At 55.7% G+C, this 22,531-nt stretch overlaps 1 protein-coding gene across 1 annotated transcript in view; it reads right to left on the bottom strand.

Moving 5' to 3' along the window:
* Window positions 1-22,531, bottom strand: part of LOC118018211 (collagen alpha-1(XIII) chain-like) — a 143,370-nt gene that overhangs the window by 62,652 nt on the left and 58,187 nt on the right. Inside the window, exons 4-9 of the mRNA XM_035016667.1 lie at window positions 16,052-16,078; window positions 13,225-13,260; window positions 10,662-10,688; window positions 8,270-8,320; window positions 1,796-1,831; window positions 937-963 (exon numbers count right to left, since the gene is read on the bottom strand). Of these exons, the coding sequence (XP_034872558.1) occupies window positions 937-963; window positions 1,796-1,831; window positions 8,270-8,320; window positions 10,662-10,688; window positions 13,225-13,260; window positions 16,052-16,078 (204 nt within the window). The remainder of the gene's footprint in view (window positions 1-936; window positions 964-1,795; window positions 1,832-8,269; window positions 8,321-10,661; window positions 10,689-13,224; window positions 13,261-16,051; window positions 16,079-22,531) is intronic.

Here is a 22,531-nt window from a genome sequence, read left to right as displayed (position 1 = left end):
CTACTGGCTCAGGCGTGGTCACCCGCCCATCCCCCTTTGCTGGGTCTTACTTAGCAGCTGGCAACCCCTCAAGAGCCCCTGCCCCATGCACACACCCAGGGCAGCTTGGAGGCACGCCGGGTCCTGGGGGCTGAGTGGGAAAGACCACCAAACACCTCGCTGTGCTCAGCTCTGGCCTGCAGTGGGGAACTGACCAGGTGGGTGGCCAGGCCCTCACAGCGGCGTGCTGGGCTCCGGGGCGAGACGAGTGCGTGGGGCTGGGCTTGGCACTCGTTGCCTTCCCTTGTCATCTCTGAGGACATCAGAGGGGTCCAGCTCTCCCCCGGCTCACTCCGTCCGAGGAGTGGGGTGGGGTCTCCCTTCCGCCATGAATATTTGGGTCTGGGACCCAAGCCCAAAGGATTAAAATGGACAGACAGAGGAGCTACAGATGGGGACACAGACTCTATGTGGACATGGGTGTGTGGGGGGTCCACCAGGGCGGGAGACCCGAGGAGACAGGGTGGCGCAGGCAGCTGCCTGGTGGTGCTGGGGAGCAGGTGTGGACCAGTGCCCACGCTCCACTTCAAGTCAGCGGCTTGAGCTCTCCACCCGTCTTCCCTCCCAGCTGCCTCCCCGCCTCACCCCCTACCGCAGCCCCTTCGAAGGGCGCCTCAGAAACACCAGCTTCTAGGGGTAGTTCTTGCTCCAGACGCCGAGAACCCAGCTTGGCGGCCGTGGACTTGTGCCCAGGGGAGGCCCACTGGGGGCTGGGGCAGCTCATTCCAATGGCCCCTCTCCACCTCACATTGGCAACGATTTCCCGCCCCAGGAACATCCATTCTCTCTGGAGTTTCTCCCACTGAGTAAGGGTCTTGCAGAAGGACTGAGGACCCAGGGTTAGTGACCTGGATCAAGCGAGGGAGAGGAGCTCACAGCCCGAGAGGGTCCACTCACCGGTTTGCCATCGAGCCCAATGGGACCCTGAAAGGGAAAGAGGCCCCGCGTCAAGACAAACAGCACAGGTCTCCTGCCAAAGAGGCGGCCCGGGGCGGGGTTTAAGGGCGCACAGGTTCTGGACTCCAAGTTGGAGTTCAAGTGTCTGCTTGACCACTTACTGGTTGTATGACCATGGGTAAGCTTAAGCCTGTTTCCTATCCTACCATGGGGATAATAGAGTCTTCCACGAGGGGTCTTTGTGAGGAGTGAACGAAATGCCACCTGGCCAGCACCCGGCACGAGGGACAGCCTGAGGGATGACAGTCACCATGGCGATCACAGACCTACCTCCTCCTCCTTACCCCGAGTGGAAAGTGAACCTGGTGTTGCTAGGAAGCCTGGGGCGGGCTAGCACCAAGGCCCGGGGAAAAGGAGAGCTAGTTGCTTTCCTGCCCTCCTCTTAGAACCTGTCCTCGACCCCTCGGGCAGGGGTCACCGGGCATCCAGATGGCCACCTGACCGCCTCCTGCAGGCGGGTCTCCTCTCCAGACCAGGTCGGAGGTTGCTTCCCTGAGGTGCATCATCTGTCCCACCTTCCAGTGTCCCGCTGAGGTTAACCCAGCCTGTGACTTCCCCCGCCTGTCCCTGTCCTGCTGTCCCTTCATTTCCCTACGACTGTCCCTGTCATGTCTTGCACTCTGGGCTGAGTGTCAGCTACTCTCCTGAGTGGCTCTCTGGGAGAGGCTGCAGGAAAGGGTCCTTACTGACCAGAGTTGGAAGGTCAAGAGGAGCTTGAGGGCTGGCCCCACATGAAGTTTAACCCAGCCAGGCCCAGGGGTCACTGGGGACATGGCTCATCTGGGCCCTCCCTACTTACCGGAAATCCAGGGAAACCTCGAGTGCCTGGCTGACCCTGGAAAGAGCAGGAGAGGAGTGAGGATGGGTGAGGAGGGGATGAAGCTAGACCGAGTCCCCTTTGCTCTCAGAGGGTCTGTGGGTTCCCTCCCACTCCTCTGGGGTCCTCCGGGGGAGATACTCCCCGTGGTGAGCTGGCTAGCGGGGAGGCTGGAGAAAGATGGAAAGAACACCAGAGGAAGCCTCCTCCGGGGCCTGGGGAAAAGGAGGGGCCCAGCCCTTTTCGGGTCCTCCATGCCCTGAACCCCGACATATGAGCAGGTGGCTGGAGGGCACGGACAGTGGGGACCGGCCTGGTGTACCCTGAACTCCCGGCTGCGATCTTCTGAGTCCTTTTTATTTATACAGTCGTTGCCCAGGTCTACTTACATGAGGATGGCTTGGATAGCAGAAGCTGACCTTCAGAAGGTGTGTTTTCAGGCCACACGGGTCAGATCTCTCATTTTTCTCTTGCCCTGGCCCAGCAGGTCCCGCCCCCAGTTGGGCAATCTCTGGGTCCCCCAATCTTTGTGCCCATTCACGCCCATTCTCTTGCAGGTGCAGAGGGCCACTCGGGTCGGTGTTTGGGCTGGAGACTAGAAGCCGCCGGTCACAGCCCGGTGGCCTCCGGTCCAGACTCAGGACAACAGAGATGTGCTGAGGTCAGAAGCAGCGTGGGGCTGAGCAGACCCAGGGCTGGGGAGGGCTGAGCGGGAGGTCAAAGCCAGTGGTCCCTTCTTCTCACGTGTCATTCACAGCCGACCCGGTCTCACTAGCCCTGCTCCTGCCCCATCTCCCCTACTCCTCGCTCAGGCACACGGTTCCCCTGCTTTCCCCAGACATACCCCATCTTTCCCACTGTCAGCCCTCAGCTGGGAGTCTCCCTTTGACTGAGGCGGCCACAGTGTCCTCTCAAGCTTGGGCCTCCAAGTCTGGCAGGCTGAGCTATAGTCCTTCCTCCAGCAGCCTCAGCTGGGTGACTAAGTCCTTAGGCTTCCCTTTCCTCGGTCCTATAGCATGGGGACAAGAGCGTAACCTCACAGGGTCACTGAATCACATCCGATTGTACTCGTGAAGCCTGCTGAAATGGTGGCTGCCACTAATCCATCAATGTTTGCTGGATTGAACCGAACCAAGGAGCGCCAGAATAAAGCCTTCGGAGCCATGGACGATGGGCCCTGCCAAGTGGCAGTTTCCGAATCAGACCCCGGCGGGAGGGAGATTTCTCCACATCCATCTGCTGTGAAGTGGGAACCAGGCTGCTTGGGTCTTCCTGGAAGCCACGGACAGGAGTGCCCAGAGGCCTCTGCTCGGGGGACACGGCTGAGTGGGACGGGGACCCTGCCATCAGGGTGGGAGCGTCAGTCAAGTGGGGACAGACCTGCAGTGTCCTACGGGGTCAGGATGGGTTTGTGGCAGGCAGCCCAAGGGCAGGAGGGAGGACATGCCACTCAAATGTCGGAGAGCCCCGGGCTCACTTACTCTCTCTCAAGGGTAAGTGATGCTAAGAATAGCACTAAGGAGAAAACCCGGAAACCCTGCGATGTGGCCTCTGGAACCTCGCAGTGTAAACTTTCAACTACTCCGAATGCTGAGAGGCCCGAGGACAAAGGTCAGGAGGAGAGGATTCCAAGAAACATCTTCATGTCCTGCTCAGGATAATGTTTACACGGTAGGGATAAGCACATGGTTTGCTAATTACAGAGCCTGCCCGGGAGCAGGATGCATCTCCCCAACTCAGAGCCAAATCCGGGGCTAACCAAGGCTTTTTCGGGATTTTGGGAAGAATGTTGTCACTGACCAAATGGAAACTGGGACTCTACTTCCTGGAGATGCTGGGCTGGGTAAGGCACTCGGGGAGGCCTGGAACTGGATTTTAATTATGTCTCTTCAGTTATAACCTGAAGTTGGACCTCTCTTGCAGTGTTTATTGGCCGGTCATTTACTCGTGAACTGCCTGTTTGTGTTCCTTACCAAAAATTTCCCCTCGCTTGTTTGTTTCCCATTGGCCCGAGGACAGCTCTTTGTCAAGGTCGGTAACTCTTTGAGGGTCACGTGCATCGCCAATAGTCCTTCCAATTTGGCATTTGTCTTTTTCATGCTGTATTTCCTGCCCGATGGAAGTTTTGCATTCAGGTGGACACACTTATCAATCTTCTTCTATGGCTCCTGGGTTTTATGCCATGTTTCCAGGGGACCTCCCAGTGAGGACTTCATAAATGTCTGCTCACGCTTTGTCCTCGTATTTTATGGTTTCATGTTTTACATCTAAGTATTTTATCCATTTGGTATTTATTCTGATATAACAAGTGAGGTACAGATTCACTTTTTTTTTTTTTTTTTTTTGGTTTTACCTTTTGGTAAATGGCTTGTCCCCTGTCTCAGCATCATCTCTTAAACAATCTATTTTCCTCTTCCTACTGTGAAATGAAACCTTTACCGCGGACTAACTTCCCAGATGCGTTTGGCTTTATTTCTGGCCTTCCCATTCTGTCCTATTTAACTGCTCTGTTTTTATAATACATTGGATATCGAGTAGAACAACCAGTCCTGTCCTCCCCTACTCCCCTTACTCTATTTTTCAGAAATTTCCTGACATCCTTATGAAAGCTTACTTTTTTCTTCCAAATGAAATGAATATTATTCTGTTGGACTCCAACCCCATAAGAAATTCACTGGGATTGGGATCATATTAAAATTATGGATTATAGATTTATTCATAGATTAATAATGCATTAATACTATGTCCTTCCATGTAAGAACAAGGGGGATAAGCTTTACATTGCTCTCCCAAATCTCTTCCCTTAATTCAAGGCCAGGGTGGAAAGGGAGCCAAGTAGATCCCTGCTTTTTGGAAGTGGACCCTGATGTCTACTCCTACCTGTAATTCGTGTGGGGTAAAGCCACATAGACAGACAGAAGGCTAACTCTCCCTTCCCTTCTCTCTGACCCCTGAATGAGGGTCAGTCCCATATCTGCCCAGAGCCCGCCTCCCACTCCAAGTCAGTGCTGACTATCTTTCAAACAAGACCCCCGTGTTGGTCAGTGTGTAATCGTTGGCTAAGGTGACAGAGAGTGGGAGAGAAGAGCCCTGCTTTGTATAGGATCTGCTAATCTCTGTGGTGTAAATAAACCTCCCACCACAGCTGATTTTAAGCTACCAACGTGATGTCACTGAACACAGAGTTGGGAGGGGGTGTGCATGATCTGCTCTCGTGAGCCGGGTGAGCCAACTCCAACTCTGACTTCCAGCAGCAAATGGGGGGCCAAACATCTCCCTTTGGACATTATAAGGACATCTCAAGTTCATCATGTTCTGGTTAAACTCATCTTCCCCGGCAAAATCCGCTCCCCTATTTGGAGAAGGGTACCACCATCTACTTGGTTACTCAAGTCAGAAAGGTGGAGTCATCTTGAACTCCTCCTTCTTTCTCAATCCCCACTTTTATCATCAGTAAATTGGTCAATTCCACCTCCAAAGGTCCCACCAGTCCAGCCCTTGATTACTGCAAGCGCCTACCAGCCAGTCCCCCACCTGTAGCCGCTTCTAAACGCGCTCCATGCCAGGGCAGGGAGGGATAGATCTTTTTAAACTGCAAATCTGAGCATGTCCATCCTCAGCTGAACACACACCAAGGCTCTCCACTGCCCTCAGGATAGAGTCCCGACTCCTGAAGACCCTGTCCAGGTCCTTCTCGACTGGGCCCTTGCTCACCTCACTAGCCTCGGCCTGGCTTTGCTACGCAGCGCACTTTCCCTGTTTCTCCAGTAGTTCATAAGAACCTGTCTTACCGCGGGGGCTCCTCCCCAGCCTCACAACCTGGGAACCTCTGCTCTTCTTTGATCACAGTTTAGTTACCCCTCCTTCTTGGAAGCCTTCTCTGTCTGCCCACACCCCAAGGTAGGTGCCTCCTCCGTATATCGTTCCCCATAATCCTCGGCCACAGAAGGCTTGCCCACTTGGCCTCTCCCCCTTAATGACAAACACCCCCTTCGTCTTCCCCTGCTCCCTGCGCTCACCAGCTCTGCGTGGCTTCCTGGGAGGAGTTGAGGTGGTTGCCCTGGTCTCTAGTGGTCTCTAGAGAGGACTCAGCGGGGGAGGCCCCAGTCACTGGGGTGATGGTCACCCCCACAGTCCAAAGTAGAAGGAGGCTGGGCTTCGTTAAGCCTCCTGGTACCATAATCCTTCTCCTACCACCAAGGCTGCACCCACACGGAGAACTGTTTCTTCTCCTGAAGGTAAATAGCCCTTTTAAAGGGTAGAGCTTGAAACAGGGAGGGCAGAATTGCGGCGAGAATGTTGGCTTTGGAATGAGGTGAAGCTGGACCAGCCCAAGCTCTAGCACTGACCTGCTGAGTGGCCTCAGGTGAGTTATGAAACTCTCAGTCTCCTTCTCTGGGAGGTGGGCTGGCGGGCCTGCCCCACAGCTTTGTTGGGAGGACCGATAGAGGCCTGGGCATAGGTGGGCTCTCAGCATAGGCCCTAGGACAGGATAGGTGCCCAGGGGATGGAATTTATCACTATTACCTGGATAGAAAGTACTTTTTGCCATTGGAGTCAAACCCCATGCAGGAGGTACGGTTCCTCATGATGCACACTGAGCCAGAAGCCAGGGGAGCTGAGGCAGACCCCTTCCCCCGAGCGTGTCCCCCAAAAGGGGGCCTTTTCAACAACTTTTAGGTAGCTCATTCGCACGGTACTGCCAAAAGGGTATTGGAGGACCGCCGTGATCGACACAATGGGGTCTCTGGTCAGACTGGGAGGCAGGCCGAGGTGGTGGCCAAGGGGTAGGGCCTGTATTCTGTTACTCTTCTGTCCACCCAACAGGCCCGTCCTGGCTTGGTCCTGGCTGTTAGAATCTGGGGACTGGCTTTCTCGGTGACCTTTCTCGGTGACCTTGCCAGGAGCGGCTGGGCTCAGGACATGCACATGGCGGTTCCTCTCATGAAGCTAACGGCCCATCGGAGCAGTGGCCACATGAGCCCAGAGGCCTGGATGCCAGTAACCCTGCGGCCTGGCGGTCTGTTGAGCAGTGGGGTGCAGAGTGTAGACTCTGAGCCATGCGGCCCAGGCTGAGCACCTGAATCCCCACGTGGCCACAGTCGAGTGAATGATCCTGGGCAAGTCACTCGGCCTCTCTGTGCCCGGCTTTTCTCACCCATGAAATGGAGGGGCTAATAGTACCTCCCGGTGGGCTTCTTGTGAGGATTAGGTGAGTTACAGTGTGTAGCGGTCTTAGGACGCTGCCTGCCCAAACTTCAGTGCCATGCGTCAATCCATAACATCATCGCTGGGGTCAGAGCCAGAGGGAATCTTGCCCAGGAGGCCAGGACTCTGCAGCCCGGGACCCTTTCAACCCTGCCTCCAGCCTCGGCCCCCGACCAGTCTGCCAGCCCTGCTCCCCAGCTCTGCCCTTTGGCTCCCCACCCTGACCCGTCCCCCACCTCCAAGCAGCCCTGAACGGCGGAGCTTCAGCTCCTCCCTCTCGGCACAGCCCCTCCTGTGGATGGGATTTAGCGATCGGCTCTCTGAGCCCGCTCCCTAGACTATGGGTAGGAGATGTTCCCGCTTGCACTGGCTCCCTCTGGTGAAGGCAGGGGAATGGGCAGGCTGGACTCCACACCTCCACTGGGCTAGCCTCTGGGAGTCTGAGGCTAGCCCTCTGCTTTCCTCTCCCTCTCACTGTGCAGGCAGGACAGGAAAAGTGCACAGTAGAGCATGGAGATGGTGGCCTGATTTATGGGGGAAGCTCTTGGTGCCAAGGGTCCTGGGTTCTAATCCTGTCCCAGCCTCTATGTGTGGGCCCCTGGCCCCTTGCTGGACCTCAGTTTCCCCTTCTGAGGGGGCTGTGCTAGACCATCGCTGAGGTCCTTTCTACCCTGACATTTGGTGATTGTCCTGATGCCCCGTGGTTTGGGCTCTCCTTCCCATAGTCACAGTATCTTCCCACATTGTCACCCAGGTCCCCTTTTGGTCCCTAAGGAAACATATCGGAGGGGAAGCTTCTGATTTCTCCGAGCCCCGGGCCACTGGGTAGAGGCACCAAGAACGAGGCCTTTGAGGACGAATGGTGGGTCAGGCCTCTGCCGAGACCAGGAGCGTGTGCTTGGGGCAGCAGATCTGGATGCTGGGTACCTGCTCCAGGGGCTTCTGGAAACAAGGCTTGTCCCCTGGAAAGCTGGAGCAGCCCATCTGGGGAGGGGCAAGTACTTTCTCCCTGCCTGTAAACAGCAGGGCCACCTTGCACTGCTGGCTTCCTGGCCAAAGGGTGGTCTCATGAACCCTCCCGAGAAGCTATAATTTCGGTATATTTAGGCAGGCCTGCCCTGGTTGACTACATTATAGGTGGTGGCCGCCAGGCCCAGAGGCACAGCCAGGACTCGCTCCCCTCCACCCAAACCCTTGCCATTAGCTAGCCCAGCCCCCGCACCCTGAAGAAGAGCAAAAACCACTTACAGGGGGGCCACGGGGGCCGATGATGGACATGCCGGAATCTCCTGGGGCCCCCTGTGGGAAAGAGAGAGAGAGGAGAGGGAGAGGGACAGGGGCAGGGACAGGAGGGGGGAGGGGTGGGCAAAGGAGGAGGTAAAGAAGGGAGACGGCAGGTGGGGAAGGGGAGTGGGGTGGGGGGTTGCCCAGCCAGAGGCCCGGAGAACAGAGGGGGCGGGGGGAGGGGTGGAGGGCAGTGTGGAGGGAGGTGGGGGATCACAGGAGAGGAGACAAGGGGGCACAGGGAGCATCCGGGAGGGAGTGAGAAGGGCAGTGGGAGGCCGGAGGAAGGAAGACGGAAGAGAGGTGAGCGGTAGCATAAGAGTGGGACCAGGGACAGAGGGGGGTGGGACCCCAGGCAGAAGAGGGAAGAAGGGATTCAGCGCAGGGATAAGCAAGGGCAGCTCAGGGAGGGGAAGGCACACAGCCACGCCGCTCAGGCCGCAGAGGCCTCCTCTAGGCCCTGCTCGGTGCCCTCCAATCTGCCCCAGCCCCACCCTAGCCTCAGAGCCCCTGAGGCCTTCGTCCCCGCCCCAGCCCCCCAGATGCCCATGTGGCGCACGCCCCCGCAGCAGGTGAGCCCAGCTGCTCCGTGGATGGAGTTGCTCGGAACAGGGGTGGGGACAAGACCCATGCTCGCCGTGTGGGCCCCACGGCCCTGAGCCTGCAGACGGGGCTGCCTCGGACCTCCTAGGCCTGATGTGAGAATGACACAGAGGGGTGAAGTCGGGCCAGAATTCTCAGTCCTGAGAGGATGGCGGCTGCTGCTGAGCTGGGAGCTCCAAGTGCCATCCAAGGGTGGCCGGGCTGCCCAGATATCTACACCCGTGTGTGTGTGTGTGCGCGCGTGCGCATGCACACGCGTGTGGGTGCTGGGGGCAGGGAGGGCGACAGAAAGATGAAGGTGTCAGGGACACAGATGGGGGTCAGAGATGATGCCCGGGCAGAAGGATCTAGACCGTGCCCTGATGTGCGGAGGGCTGACTGCTGCTTCCCACCAGGGGGGCTCCCAGGCCTCCCTCCCAGGTCTTACTCTGCCAGGCAAGTCACAGAACCTCTCCCAGCCCACATCCGCCCTCTGTGAACCGGGTGCTGAGGGCTGCTCGGCTACCCTTCCAAGCAAAGGCCCTAAATGTATTTGTGACTGTCATGCCTCACGCCCAGGTGAGCAGTGATCTCAGATTTGTAACTGTTTACACCACGGCAGCGGTAATGACCACACGAGGCAGGGTAGTGCAATGGCTAGGAGCCAGCCAGAGCCCTTGGGTTTGAAGCCCAGCTCTGCTCCTTCCCAGCTGTGTCACCTTGGGCCACTTAACTTCCTTCTGCCTCAGTTTCCTTACCTATCTCATAGGATGGGTGTGAACGTTTCGTGAGATAATGTTGTAAAGTGCTGAAAAGAATGCCCGGTGCATGAAGGGGCTAGCAAGTGTTTGCAATTGTCCTCAGGCACCGATCGTGTCCTTCATCTTTCTCCTGGGCAGCGTGGAGCTCTAGGAGGGGACGCCGTGAGGGTGGGGCTCCTCTCCAGCTCTATCACTTGCTGCTGTGTGACCTTGGGTCTGTGAAGCTGCCTCTCTGTGCTCTCATGTAAATAAGAATATTGAAGCCTCCCTGGAAGGGCTATGTCAGTGTTAGTTGGGAGAACAGAGGCCAAACACCGCGGCACCTGGCGGTTTGTGCTTAGGACATTGCAGCTGCGAGTGTTCTGCTGCCATTGTCATTATTTTGGAGACGGGAGAGACTCGAGAAACACGCACTGCCATGTACAGGCAAGGAAGTACTAAGCTGGGCATCGGGAGGTCTGGCTTCTCGCCCCCGCTCGTCATTATTGGCGTGGGATCTTCAGCAAGCCACACCCCCGCTCTGGGCCTCAGTTTCCTTCTCTGTAAAGGGAACTGGTTAGATGTGTTGCTCTCTGATTCCTCAGGATCCACCAGGGCTAACGCTCCAGAATGGTCTCTTGGGCTTCTGGCTTCCGAGGGGGCTTCACTCTAGGCCCCTGGGAGTCTCTCTGGGGCAGCACGAAGAGAATTTCTATGTCTGAGGGCACCAGCAGTAGGCTGGGGAGGGACTAGAACCAGCTGCCCCAAACAGCGATGGTGCTCCCCTCGGCTCGGGGAAGGGGGACGGCGAGGCCACAGGCAGCCTGGGTGTGTGGGGAGACCCATGCAGCAGGGAGGCTGGGCCCTTAGCCAGGAGTCAGGGGCCTGGACACTGGGCCTGGAGAGCCTGCGAAGGCAGAGTGCTGGGGCCTGTGTGCTGGGGGAAGGGCTGAGATGGGGGCCTCTGGAAGCACCCCGAGAATCCAAGGGGAAGAGACTGGGGCAGAAAGGTGGAGGGCAAAGTGAGGACTCACCTTCTCGCCTGGTTGGCCCTTTACTCCCTGGGCAGCCACATGCAACACAGGGTGGGGAGGAGAGAGGGGGAGAGAAAAAAGAAAGGATAAGAGAGAGGCACACACGTGAGAATCTGTGTTAAAGGCACAATGACCAAACAAAAGAAATCGCTGTGAAGTAAGAAACAAAACAAAACATAGATGTTGACACATGACAGGTGTCCCTCCTCCAACAAGCACAGTGCAGGGTTGGCTACAGATTTACCCCCGGGGCCCGGCCCCAGTCAGCCATTCTAGATAACCGAGAGAAACAGAGGCAAGATGTGTGTGTGTGAGAGAGAGAGAGAGAGAAACCCATCCAGGGCAGCAAATCTGCCTGAGAAGCCATGAGAAGCCATGTCCCCAGCTCACTGGGTCACCTGAGGTGGTGGTGGTTGGTGGGGAGGGAGCATGAGGGAGACTTGTCCAAGGACTGTGTTGTGAAGTGGAGTTTAGTTAGTTTGAAGGTCCAACTGAGCACCAAGCACAAAGTTTTGCCAAGCTACACACGCTGGGAGCCGTCAGGCCTGGCCAGGCAAGATGTCGGGAGAGGGACTAGAGGAATACGGGAGGACAGACAGTAGGACAGACATCTGGGGGGATGGAGGATGGGTCTGGGATGCAGAGGAAACTGGGCAGTCACCAAGGGCCCCTGTAACCACAGCAATGCGCAGAGAGACAGCTCCGATCTACCCTAATCCACTGAAGCCAGGGGTACCAGCTCCGGTGAGAACCACAGGGGCAACTCAGGCATTTCACACCCCCCGGCCACCCTCGTCCTTATCAGGTGGCTGGGGCCAGGACTCCTACTGGGCAGCCAAATGGGTCCATTGTCACATTGAAAATAGCACAAGCAGCATGAAAACCCCCAAGTGGCTGGAAAACAGAAATAGGGGGCTTCCTGTGGCCTTCCCTCCTGCCCCCACCGCTGAGGGTCAGAACTTGGCTCAGATGGACACTTCTTGGGCGCACACGTCCACAAGGGCCCAAGAAGGAGGGCAGGAGGGGGAGGGCAGGCAGCGGCACTCAGGGTATAGAGTCCTGACGCCCACCTGTTAGGAGCCAGGATCTCGGCGTCTGACAGTCAGCTTGGGTGCAAGCCCCAGCTCCACCCCCCAATCCCAGGCAAACTGAGTCTCAACAAGCTCATCAATAGGACGGGTTCCTGGAAAGCTCTGATGGAGAACGTGCCTGCTTCAGGCCCATGCACGGTGAGCCCCTGAGAAAGGCTGGCTGGCTCTATTCTCCCTGCTGCACACACAAAAGGACCAGTGACAGCCTGGGGGACTCAGGGTTTGGAGTGAGAGAACTAAGGCAGAGGGACAGGGTCAGGCAGGACCTCGGGAAAGACACTTAACATCTGAGCCTCGGTTTTCTCATCTGAGCAATGGGTAGAAATTGTGCCTACCTCCGGCAGCTCTTGGGACCCAATGAGCTAATGTGAGTGAGGCTCTCAGCACAATGCCCAGCGCAGAGTGAGCGCTCTCGGGTGTTAACTGTGATTCGGAGGCCTCTCTGAGCACCAGGCTCACACCAGGCAAGCAAGCTCCCGCAAGAATGCCATACCCAGGCCTGAGGCCAACCCGTGAGGAGGTGAGGTCAAGAGGCAAGGCATGTGAGTGGCATAGAAGGATGGCGTGGGGGAGCTGGGGGGCCCTGGGGAGCCAGAGGGAGGTCGAGGCTGATAGCTGTAGGGGAGTCGAGGGTAGACGGGGAGAGTAGCTTGGGCATGTCCTAGACTCACTTGGTGCTGGTGAGGCCAGCGTGTGGCCATCACCCCCTTGGGCTGCCCCCAGTACCTGAGCTGCCCTTTCTAGCCCCTTGGAGGCTAGCAGGCACCCGGGACCAGCCTGGCTCTGGGACCCCGAGATCTAGTGCCGGCCCTCCCATTTCTGAGCTATCCCCTCCCTGCGGAACATTCCTGTTTCCCTTTCTTCATCCTGAGTTTTCAGCAGGAAACATTCAGTGTCTAACTCCTAGCCTCATGGTGAGGATTTGGAGGCACTGCCTGGGAGCCAGCCCTGTCCCCCACCAGCTTCTAGTCTCTGCCTAGGGAAGGCGCCTCTGGAAGCCGGCTCCGCTGCAGCTTCCATGGGCATCTTGAGGCTGCATTTGTCACCATCTGTTGCTGCTCTTGCTGGGGAGTGGTGGCAAAGCAGCTGGAAGTCTGAAGAAGAGCTGCTAGCCTTGGGAGGTGGGGGGGGCAGTGGAGTGGGTGGGAGTCCTCCTGATGTCATGAGGGGCTTGGGCCTCATCCTGTCCCTCGGTGGGGGATCGACAAAGAGCTTTATCAGTGCCATTTCTTGGATTTTTCCTTTGCCATGGCAGCTGTATGGAGAGTAGAGTCCTACTGTAAGATCTGAAGGATTGGAATAAAACTTCCTCCTTTCTTCTCTCTAGTCCCTCTCTGAAGCCGACTTGGGTGGAGGAAGAGAGACGTCTGACCCCCTCCTTGGGGCTGGGGAGGTTGCCATGGTTTCGAGGACAGGGCGGCATGAAGAAGCAAGCAACGGCCACCCAAGCAAGTACAAATGCGCCAACTCACCACACGTCCAGGCATCCCAATGGCACCTTTGTCCCCCTGATGAAGGAGGCAGAAACAATTAGATGTGGCTGGAGCCAGGCCAGCGTAGGAAGGACCCCATGGCCTAGCTATGCACCCAAGACCTGCTTTGCATGGGCGGTTGGGATGATGCCCACTCAGCCCCCAAGGACTGTTAGGCAAGCAGCCACCCCTACCACGATCTGCTCTCAGCGCGGTGCTGTGGAAAGTGCACTAACCTAGGAGTCTGGTCCCCAGCCTGAGCCTCAGTTTCCCTATGCGTTTCACGAAGGGTCCAAGGCCCTTCCTCTCTTAGACTTCTGCTATCACAGTCTAGCTTCGGCTTCACCCAGGATGTGCCATATCTTTGTCCCGCTCAACTCCAAGGCACAGAGCCCGGAGAGTGGTGGCCCCATGTGCCAGGTGAATGGTCTATCTGTGCCAGAGCTGAGGCGCAGTGCTCACGTCCCCCGACTCCTCCCCAGGCTCTCCATCCGAGAAGGCTACGACAGAGTGCTCTCCCTGCCCTCCTCTCGGCCAACCCCGGCACCAACAGGAAGGACAGTGAGCCACGTAGATACGGCCGCATTACGAGTTTCAGCCGCTCAGAAGGATCCACTTTGTTTCGTAGCCAGGAGTTACATCTTCTTACTCTGGAAATCTGCTTAGTAAGTTTTGTTCCTCTCCTTTTTGGTAGAAAATATTTTTTTGCAATAATACGTGTGCAGACATCATAAAATCTGGGGTGGGGCCTGGGGTACACTAGGAATCTAGAAGGATGGAAAGCAATGGGGGCCAAAAATCAGACAGTGTTTGTCCTGGCTTCCTGGGCAGGAGAGAGCTGGGTTTGTGGGTTCCCCTGAAGGGTGTGGGCATTTCTGGGGCAATTCTGTGTCTGCTGACCCCACTGAGGCAACAAGCCTTGAGGGACAATTAGCATCTCAAGATGTATGTGGATGCACCCGAGGACAGCAAGTGCTCTGCAATTAGGGTCTTCTTACACACACGGGTCAGTGGTGTCTCTAGGAAACGGCTCACCCTTTGCAAAAGAGTGCCGGGTTAGCAGCATTGGTGATAAGCCTGGATCTGTTTCCGTGCCTCCCTCAGCACCCGTGTCTCTCTCAAGGGGCTGCTGGGAGGATGCAGTAAATGATGCCCCGGGAAAGCCTTCTCCCAGCGCTTGGCACCTGGAGCATGTCGCGTATTCGGGGTCTACAGGTAGGGAGCCCAGCACGGCTGTGGGCAAGTGAATTGTACAGCATGTTTGTGCTTCAGAGTTTTGCATTTCACAAAGGGGCTGGCTGCAGCAATTCTTTTTGCGGGTCCCTCCCAGGTTCCCCCACGTGGAAGCACGAGGGGGGCGAGGACCTGGGGGCCAGCGGTCCGCCCTTCCTGCTGAGGACACCAGGCCTGCCGCACGCGGGCTGAGACACCCCCATGGCCCGCTCACTCCTGGGCTTCTGAATGATATTGCAGGCTGTGTATTTTGGTTTCTCTTCGTTTCTTTTTTAAAACTAATGTTCTTTGCAGTCCTGGCCATAAAATGCTCAGGTTAGGGACAGGCATGGAAGGGCCAGAGACTAGGAACTCTGTGTAGCAGCCCCTGCTCTGTGAATTGCCCCCAAATGCTTTTTAAAGGTGGATGTTGTCAGAAAAAAACAAAGTCTGCCCACGTTCTCCCCAGTCATCTGATTTTTCCCCTCCTTGGATTTCATGGGACTGATTCACCCATCCTCCTTTGCTCTGGGGCTCGGTACTTACTGGGAGAGTTTCCAGTTCCAAGGCTAAACACCCTCCCACATGCATTTCATTAAGAAAATCACTGCTGGGCTTGAATTCTAGAAGCTGCTAGATTAGTCAAGACGTTACAGTGTAATTCATGTCTAAAAGAAGAGTAACCAGGATGCACAGAAGGGTCTGGAATCCAATGGATGTGGTCCTCGGTGCAGGGAGGGCAGCCCGGGGCCAGCCCCGGCTCACCCTCCACACCCCACCTTGGCCCTCTAGTTGGCTACCACATCTCACCCGACTCCCCAGCTATTCCTGGGCCCTCCGTCATCTAGCACTCAATGCATCTATGCCCCAGGCTACATCCCACAGAGCCATGTCTCTGAAGACTTTACAGACTGTTCTCAAATGTCAAGCATGGACCATAGGAAACAGAGGTATGAAATGTGTGTGACAACATGGCCCCCACAGGGCTCCACTGAAGCTTGGACAATTGGACAAGGTATTTTGCCTCTCTTGAGTCTCAGTTTCCTCATCTATAAAATGGGTATGATAACAGCCATTTCACTGAGTTGTTGAACAAATCAAATATATGAAGAGTGATGAGCATAGTGCCTGGCCTGTAGTAGGGTCTCAATAAGAGATGGCTAGTGGTATTACTTCTACTTTTAATCCAAAGTCCCCATGGTTACTTGGCTCAGCCTCTCCGGCATTCAGAAATGGTAACTGGGGGGGAAAACAAAGTTTTTGCGTCTCCTTTTACCGGAGGTCACAGGACAAAGGAGGGACAGCGGTCTTAAGCTAAGCTGGTATGCAAGAGGATAGCCAGTTAGGCTGCCACCCTTCCAGACCCCCATTAGAGGGCCTTCAGTCTAGAGGTCAGGTCCAGCCTTGGAAGGGCCTGCATGCTGTCATCTGCCTGCCTGGGGCCCCAGGAGGGCTCCCCAGGAGCTTCACCCTCGGCTGTAGGTTAGAGGTGCTGGAGAGAGGCCTCGCACCCAGACACACCTGAAGGAAAGCAGCCACCCAACCTAGCCAGCCCTTGGCGCGAGGAGAGCAGCTGAGGGAGATAGAAAGGAAGGATGAAATGAAAGCTACTTACTGGGTGGCCGGGTCTTCCAGCGGGACCCTGAAATAAAGAGGGAAAGCGTGAGGTTTACGAAGGTCACGGTGTTAATACCCGAGCGTCCCACACTCTGCCCAACCAGCCGCGTGGCCTGAAGCCACTGTTCTCTAGAAGCTTCTGTTATTGTATGAACAAACTGAAGGCAGGACCTTGATCACTAAGCTTCCTTTCAGTTTTAGCATTCATTCATTCATTCATTCATTCATTTAGAAAAGCAGTTAGTGGGGGTCTCCTCCATGTCAGGCCCAGGGAAGATGCAAGGAAAAGAAAGACAAGAATGTTCCCTCCCATGTCTCTGCCCCTCATGACTCAAGGATCATCAGGGCTGTGGGTCTCACCGACACCTCCTCTCTTTGAGTCTTTCTGTCTCAGTCAGTGCGATATTCTACCACTCTTTTCCGGCCCTGTGTTGCTCCAGGAGCCTGTCTTCACTGACCACAGCATGGTCTTTCAGCCCTGTCCCCATTACCCTCCTACTCCTGCCTAGCACAATCCGGGGCACAGACTAAAGGCTCCATGTAATGGATCGGAAATCCCACTGGAAAGAGGAAGACCTTCAACAAAATGTGTATCAGGGCTAATAATTACCATCCGAGCAACATGCAGAGCGGGTGGCTCCGAAACCAAGCAAATCCTAAGAAAATCATGTCTTTCTAGTTCTGGCGCTCAGCTTCCAGATGGATCTGCTACAAGAGGGTGGCTGAGAAACAGCACAAATGGTGCCTTGGGGGCATCATGGAGCACCTTGTAAAGGGGAGGAAACACCTGGAAAGAGCTTCTGGAGCTGAGATGCAGCGCTGGCAGGGCTGGGGCACGGGGTCCAGGAGAGGTGGTGACAGAGACAGTAGGAAGGATTTAGTTATAAGCACGGGCTCTGGAGTCAGCCTGCCTGTGCTCAAATCCCGGCTCTGTCACTCCCGAGTTGGCACCTTAATGAGCTGCTTGGCCTCCCTGTATCTCAGTTTCCTCATCTTGTAAATGGGAGAACAATGACAGCTATCTCTTAGGATCACAGGAGATAATGTATGCGAAGCACAGGGGCTGGCATACAGCAAGTGCTAAATAAATGCTACCTATTACAGTTATTGGAAAAGAGCACTGGCAGGAGGTGTGTGGAGCGGGCCTCGGTTTCTCCCTGCAGAGACGTTGCTACGATGTGTTTTCTCTCCTTCCAGACGTCCTGCTCTTCCTGTGAAGCCAAGGCAGGACCAGGGTCCCGGGGTGCTCACTGGAACACAAGCCCATCTGCTGCAGGGCTGCTCAGGCAAACCCGGGCAGCACCAGGCATAAGTCATCCCCCCTCTGGGCCTTGTTCCTGAGGACACCCCGGAGGCAGTGGTGCAGTGACTCACCCACAGAGAATCAAGGTCAGGGAGTCCTTGGGGAATGCTGGGTAATGGTTCTCATGGGAACAGGACGCGTCCCCATCTCTTCACTCTGCTTGATTTTGCCCCCATGGCACTAAAAGGTAAGCTCCCGGGGTCAGGGATTTTTCTGTTCTGTTCATGAATGTTTCCAGTGCCTTGCGGAGTGCTGAGCTCATGGTCAGTCCTTCATTCCTATTTGTGGACCAAGGAACCTGAGGGCGGATGCTCAGAACCTGGGAACTCAGCCTCCTTTCCCAGGCCCCCACAAAGACAGCTCAGGCACCAAATAGCCTCCTTAATCCAGAGTTTTCGCACTGAGCCAGTACCCTCTTCCTGTCACTTCTATGTTGCTTGGTCCTGATGCCACCAGGGAGTGGGCAAGACATGGGGCAGCCACCTCCTTCACATCCCAGGGACGGGAACAGGTCTGCTGAGGGTTTCCAACCCCACACAGTGGGTCTACCCCAAATAGGGACAGAAGGGACAGATTACTACCACTCCTGTGTACCCACCACCTACTCATCCTACCTCATCTGCACACGGGAGGGACTTCCTTTGGGTCTCAGTACCAGGAAGAGCTGTGTTTCAGTCAAGCGCCAGGGGTGCTCCTACCTTCCTGCAGCCTGACTTGAACAACTCTGCTTTCCTCTTTGCTCTGGCCACCAGGAAGCTTGGAGCCCAGTCAGTGGCTCATCTTGCATAAGAGGTTGTCATGTCATTAGCTCTGGATCCTTCTGCCTCGGCTCTCCACCCTCCTCCATCGTTTCCATATCTCGTTTATAAATCACCCCAAAATGTTTTTTTTTAGAATAAGGTGGGTAGAAATAGATGAAATAAACAAATTAATAAAAACCACAGAATAATCATTTCCTCTTTAAAATGAAAGGCTTACCAGAATCTTTGTGGATCCTCTAGGATTTAAATGAGTTAATATATTCTAACTGGGAATATATTCTAACACACACTGTGTGTGTATATATGTGTGTATATATATGTATATGCATATATACATATGTATATGCATATATACATACATGCATACACACATACCATTACATATATATTCCTCACAACTCCTGGAAGAGGCAGACACTATTACTAACCCCATTTTACAGATGAGGAAACTGAGGCCCAGAGAGGTAAAGCACCTTGCCCAAGCTGACATAGCTAGAAGTGGCAGAGCCAGGATTCGGATGCAGGCAGGCTGGCTCCACAGTCCATGCTTGTATGCAAACACAACAGTGCCTAACAGTAAGTGCTAGCTAGGATTTCAGCAAGGATCACCTTCAGCCAGGGTGGCAGCTGGACATCATGTACTTCCCTGTATTCCTCCGAAGAAAGAGGCCTCCCTACCTCCCTCCGCCTTCTGTTTCAGCTTCACAGTTCCCATTACGAAGTTCTCTGAAATCTACAGCAGGCGTGGCCCGCAGGTGTCAGCTCCAATGTGCAAACTCAGGTGGATTGGTAGCGACTGAGTAAAGCGTTCTGTTAAGAAGCCTCCTGATTGATTAGCAATGTCTGCCATGGGCACGAGGGGTGGGGTGGTGGTGTCCACAATTTTTCTACCATCTAAATGTTTCCTGCTGCTACTTAAATCCATCCTCCTTGGTTGTGTTCTCTAGGCAGTGGCCATCCTATGCCCTTGGGAACCTGGGTCTTCCAACTGGAGGGGCTCCTAAGAGACACTCAGGGTGGCAACAGGCACTGCCACCAGCCGCCATCTCTCTATCCCTTGCCTCCCTCAACAGCATTCTTCCTTTGCAGGAAGCAGATAGAACAGGGCTAGGAGGTGACTCCCACCCTGGCCAGCTTCCCATTTCCTCTTTGTGGTTTCAGCCAGGGAAGGGTGAAGGTGCAGGCCACGCACAGAGGCCGGGTCGGGAAACTACTTGGGCTCCTGCCCCTTACTCCTGGCTCAGGTGGTGGCCAGGCGGGCAGGGACTGAGGGAGACCCATATCCATCCCTACTGCATAACCCCCAGGGGCAGCAGCACCATCTCTGGCTGGGAACCATCTGGGGAGTGAGGCTGGCAGGTGAGGCTTCATCCCGAGCTGACACTGGCGGCTTGGCCCCGCAGCCTGGGGGTGGCGGGGGGATGGGCCGGGTGTCTGGCGGGGGGAGCTCCCAGGAGTGGGGGAAGTGAGGACTCTTTTTGGCTTTGTCAAGAAAGAAGGGTTTTGAAAAGCAGCCCATTTCCAGCAGGTGGTCTGTTGAAGTTTCCTATGGTGGAGTTTATTTTGGAAGATTGATGACAGGAATTGAGATCTGACATCTAAAACCTGCCATGATAAATCATCCCCCTGCTTTTGGGGACTGACACGGTTTTCCTCCCTCTGTAAGCGGCGGTCGGAGAGCTGGGCAGGATGGGCGGCACGAGCTCAATGTGCCTTTTCAGGACCAGACAGGATAGTAAATAATGGTCTGACTGCAAATTGGGCCGGCTGCTCCCGAAGGGCAGACGGAGAGAGGACCGACCATGCAATGGCGGCTCTGAGCAAGGCCAGGGATAGCGCTGATCTCGGGAACCTTGACAAAGATCTGGTGTGGGGGCTCCGCCCTTTCAACGCCAATCCCCAGCTTCTCCCCGCCCCCCCCCAACCCGCCCAACCCGCCAACAACCTCTGGGCCTTTTGTTGGGGTATCAAATGCTGTCCTGAAAGAAGATGTGCTCCTATTCTCCGGATTCATTACTTCAGGGAGACAGTCTCCTTGGGCTCTTCTCAGGTTCTTTGGAAGCGATTGGGCTCCCGGCCCCGCCCTGGGCCTTAGGGCGACGCCAGGGGAAGGAGCCAGACCTGCGGTCATCTGTTGTCTCACACTGTCTAGCCCACTGAAACTGATCTCTCACATCAAAATACCACCAGCACCAGCACCACCAGCAACGACCACCTGCTGATCACTTAAGTGGGCCGGAATGGAGCCGCCCACACAGCAGGGTGGACAGCAGGTCCCGGGGAAGCCGTCCACGCAGAGCCACATGCTGACCTGTCTCCTGAAAGGCCAAGAGACCTTTCAGGACCAGAACTGAGTAGAGATTATCTTTCTTCTTTCTTATACCTGGAGCTTCTTTGAGTCCAGTTGCTTCCTCTGGGGACAAAGGAGCTGGGCCTAACAATGGGGCAAGCCAGCTTTTCAGATTGAAATTGGGACCCGCTGTGCCCCAGGGGCGGCCATTGTCTTGCCCTGGAGAGGTGCAGAGGTGGTTGGAAAGCGAAATGGAGGCCTCCTTCCCCGTGTCAGCATTCTGGAGGGACCCCGCAGAGTTGTGCGGAGAGTACAGGGGCTCCCCTGGAAGACGGCGAGCCCAGCTGTCAGTCCCCCCTCCCAGGGCCCGGTTACCAGCAGGGAGCGAGGCCTTTCAGATGTGCTAGCCCCGGCTGCGGCTGGTGTTACTTACAGGAGGTCCTGAAAGAGACAGAGAAAATGCCAGGGTCAGTGTCACGGCTGGAAAGAGAAGCAGACCTGCCTCAGAAGCAGCGTCCGAAAATCCTTCGGCTGAGGGCTTTCCATCTGGTCTTCGACGTTTGTATTTTCCTGGCCCACTTTCACCAAAATAATCTCTCCCCCTTTATTTCATCTCCATATTTTCATTATTGGATGAGAAATCTAGAGGTCTGGGCCCCAGGCGCAGCCCAGCTGGGGCCCTAACTTCCCGCCCCGTAAAATGGGCTCCTCGGGGTCCAGCCCCAACCTGGGGACGCGCGGTTGCTTTGCAGAACGCAGGGCCGTGGGCACCGAGGCGACATTGCAGAACATCAACGGTGTGACAGAACCTCAAGAGATGATGGTTACTAGCTTGCTCGCTGTCCTCTCCACGCTTCCACGAAGTAGCACGGAAAACAAGCAGGAAGCAGCTGGGACGAATGACATGCTTCACTAGGTTCCCCACCTGATGTCTATCTGGCCTGTCCTGGTTTCTGTTTAGCTGTGAGTCAGGCGTTTCTACCCTCCTGGGTCTGCTGCCCACTCCCTTCGTCTCCCCGCCCTCCTGTGCCCAGGGGTCCCCTCCCTCCACGCCTCTCTCTTTTTTTCTCTTCTACTTCCTTTTTTTTTTTAAGACTTTATTTATTTATTTAATTGACACAGAGAGAGAAAGAGACAGCGAGCGAGAGAGGGAGCACAAGCAGGGGGAGTGGGGGAGGGAGAAGCAGGCTCCCTGTTGAGCAGGGACCCCTACGTGGGGCTTGATCCCAGGACCCTGGGATCATGACCTGAGCCGAAGGAAGACGCTTAACAACTGAGCCACCCAGACGCCCCTCTTCTCTTCTACTTCTGTCTACCCTGCCCCCCCCAGCCCCCCAGATGCCTCAGCATTAGCCCCCTCTCATTGCCCATGACAGCCAAGAATCACAAACCCCACGTTCCAGGAAGGGGGCAGGAGGGTGGATGCAGAGCGACGGTGCAGAAGAGGGAGCCGCTGCAGGATGCTGAACTGAAGGCATTTATGCCCAACGTGAGTCATGACACCCCCTGGGCCCGTGGGATTCCCAGCTGGGCCTGGTGCGTCTGCCGGGCCCCTGGTGACCTGGCCACGTTAACACAGCTGCTACTCCGCTTGTTTTATGCTCGGCCAAGAAAGACTCCTTATGTTTCCCCTGGCCCCCGCGCATTCCCCGAGCCAGCTTCCTTCTCCCTGCCTTCATCTGCCTGCTTCTCTGTCCAGCCAGGAGGAAACAGCCTCTTTCATGCTGGCCCCTGTCAAGCCGTCACGTTAAGGAGGAACAAAATGTTTTAAATTAAGAAAATAGTAAGTCAAGTGCTCACTGCGGCAACACATATACTAAAATTGGAAAGTAATAATAAGTCAAGAGGAGTAGTGCCTGGGTGGGGAGGGCCGGGGCAGGCCGGCTCCGTTTGCAGAACAGCCGGAGGGAGGGAGATGGCATGAGGCAGGGAGCATCTGGGACCTATTAGGCGGCGAGGCAGGGCGATGTCACCCAGAATCTGAAAATATCCCTTGAGTGCAGCTTGCCGGAGGGAAGTGTCCTCATGAGAAGCAGGCTGGTGACAAAGTTCAGTCCATGGCAAGTTTCGGATGGTTTAGCCACATGGAGAGCAGATGCCCTGCACCTTCCGGGCCTGACAGGG

The sequence above is a fragment of the Mirounga leonina genome, unplaced genomic scaffold (assembly GCF_011800145.1).
Source record: "Mirounga leonina isolate KUSES-001 unplaced genomic scaffold, KU_Mleo_1.0 Mir_106, whole genome shotgun sequence".
Taxonomy (NCBI): Eukaryota; Metazoa; Chordata; class Mammalia; order Carnivora; family Phocidae; genus Mirounga; species Mirounga leonina.
This window is presented reverse-complemented; position numbering and strand designations above follow the sequence as displayed.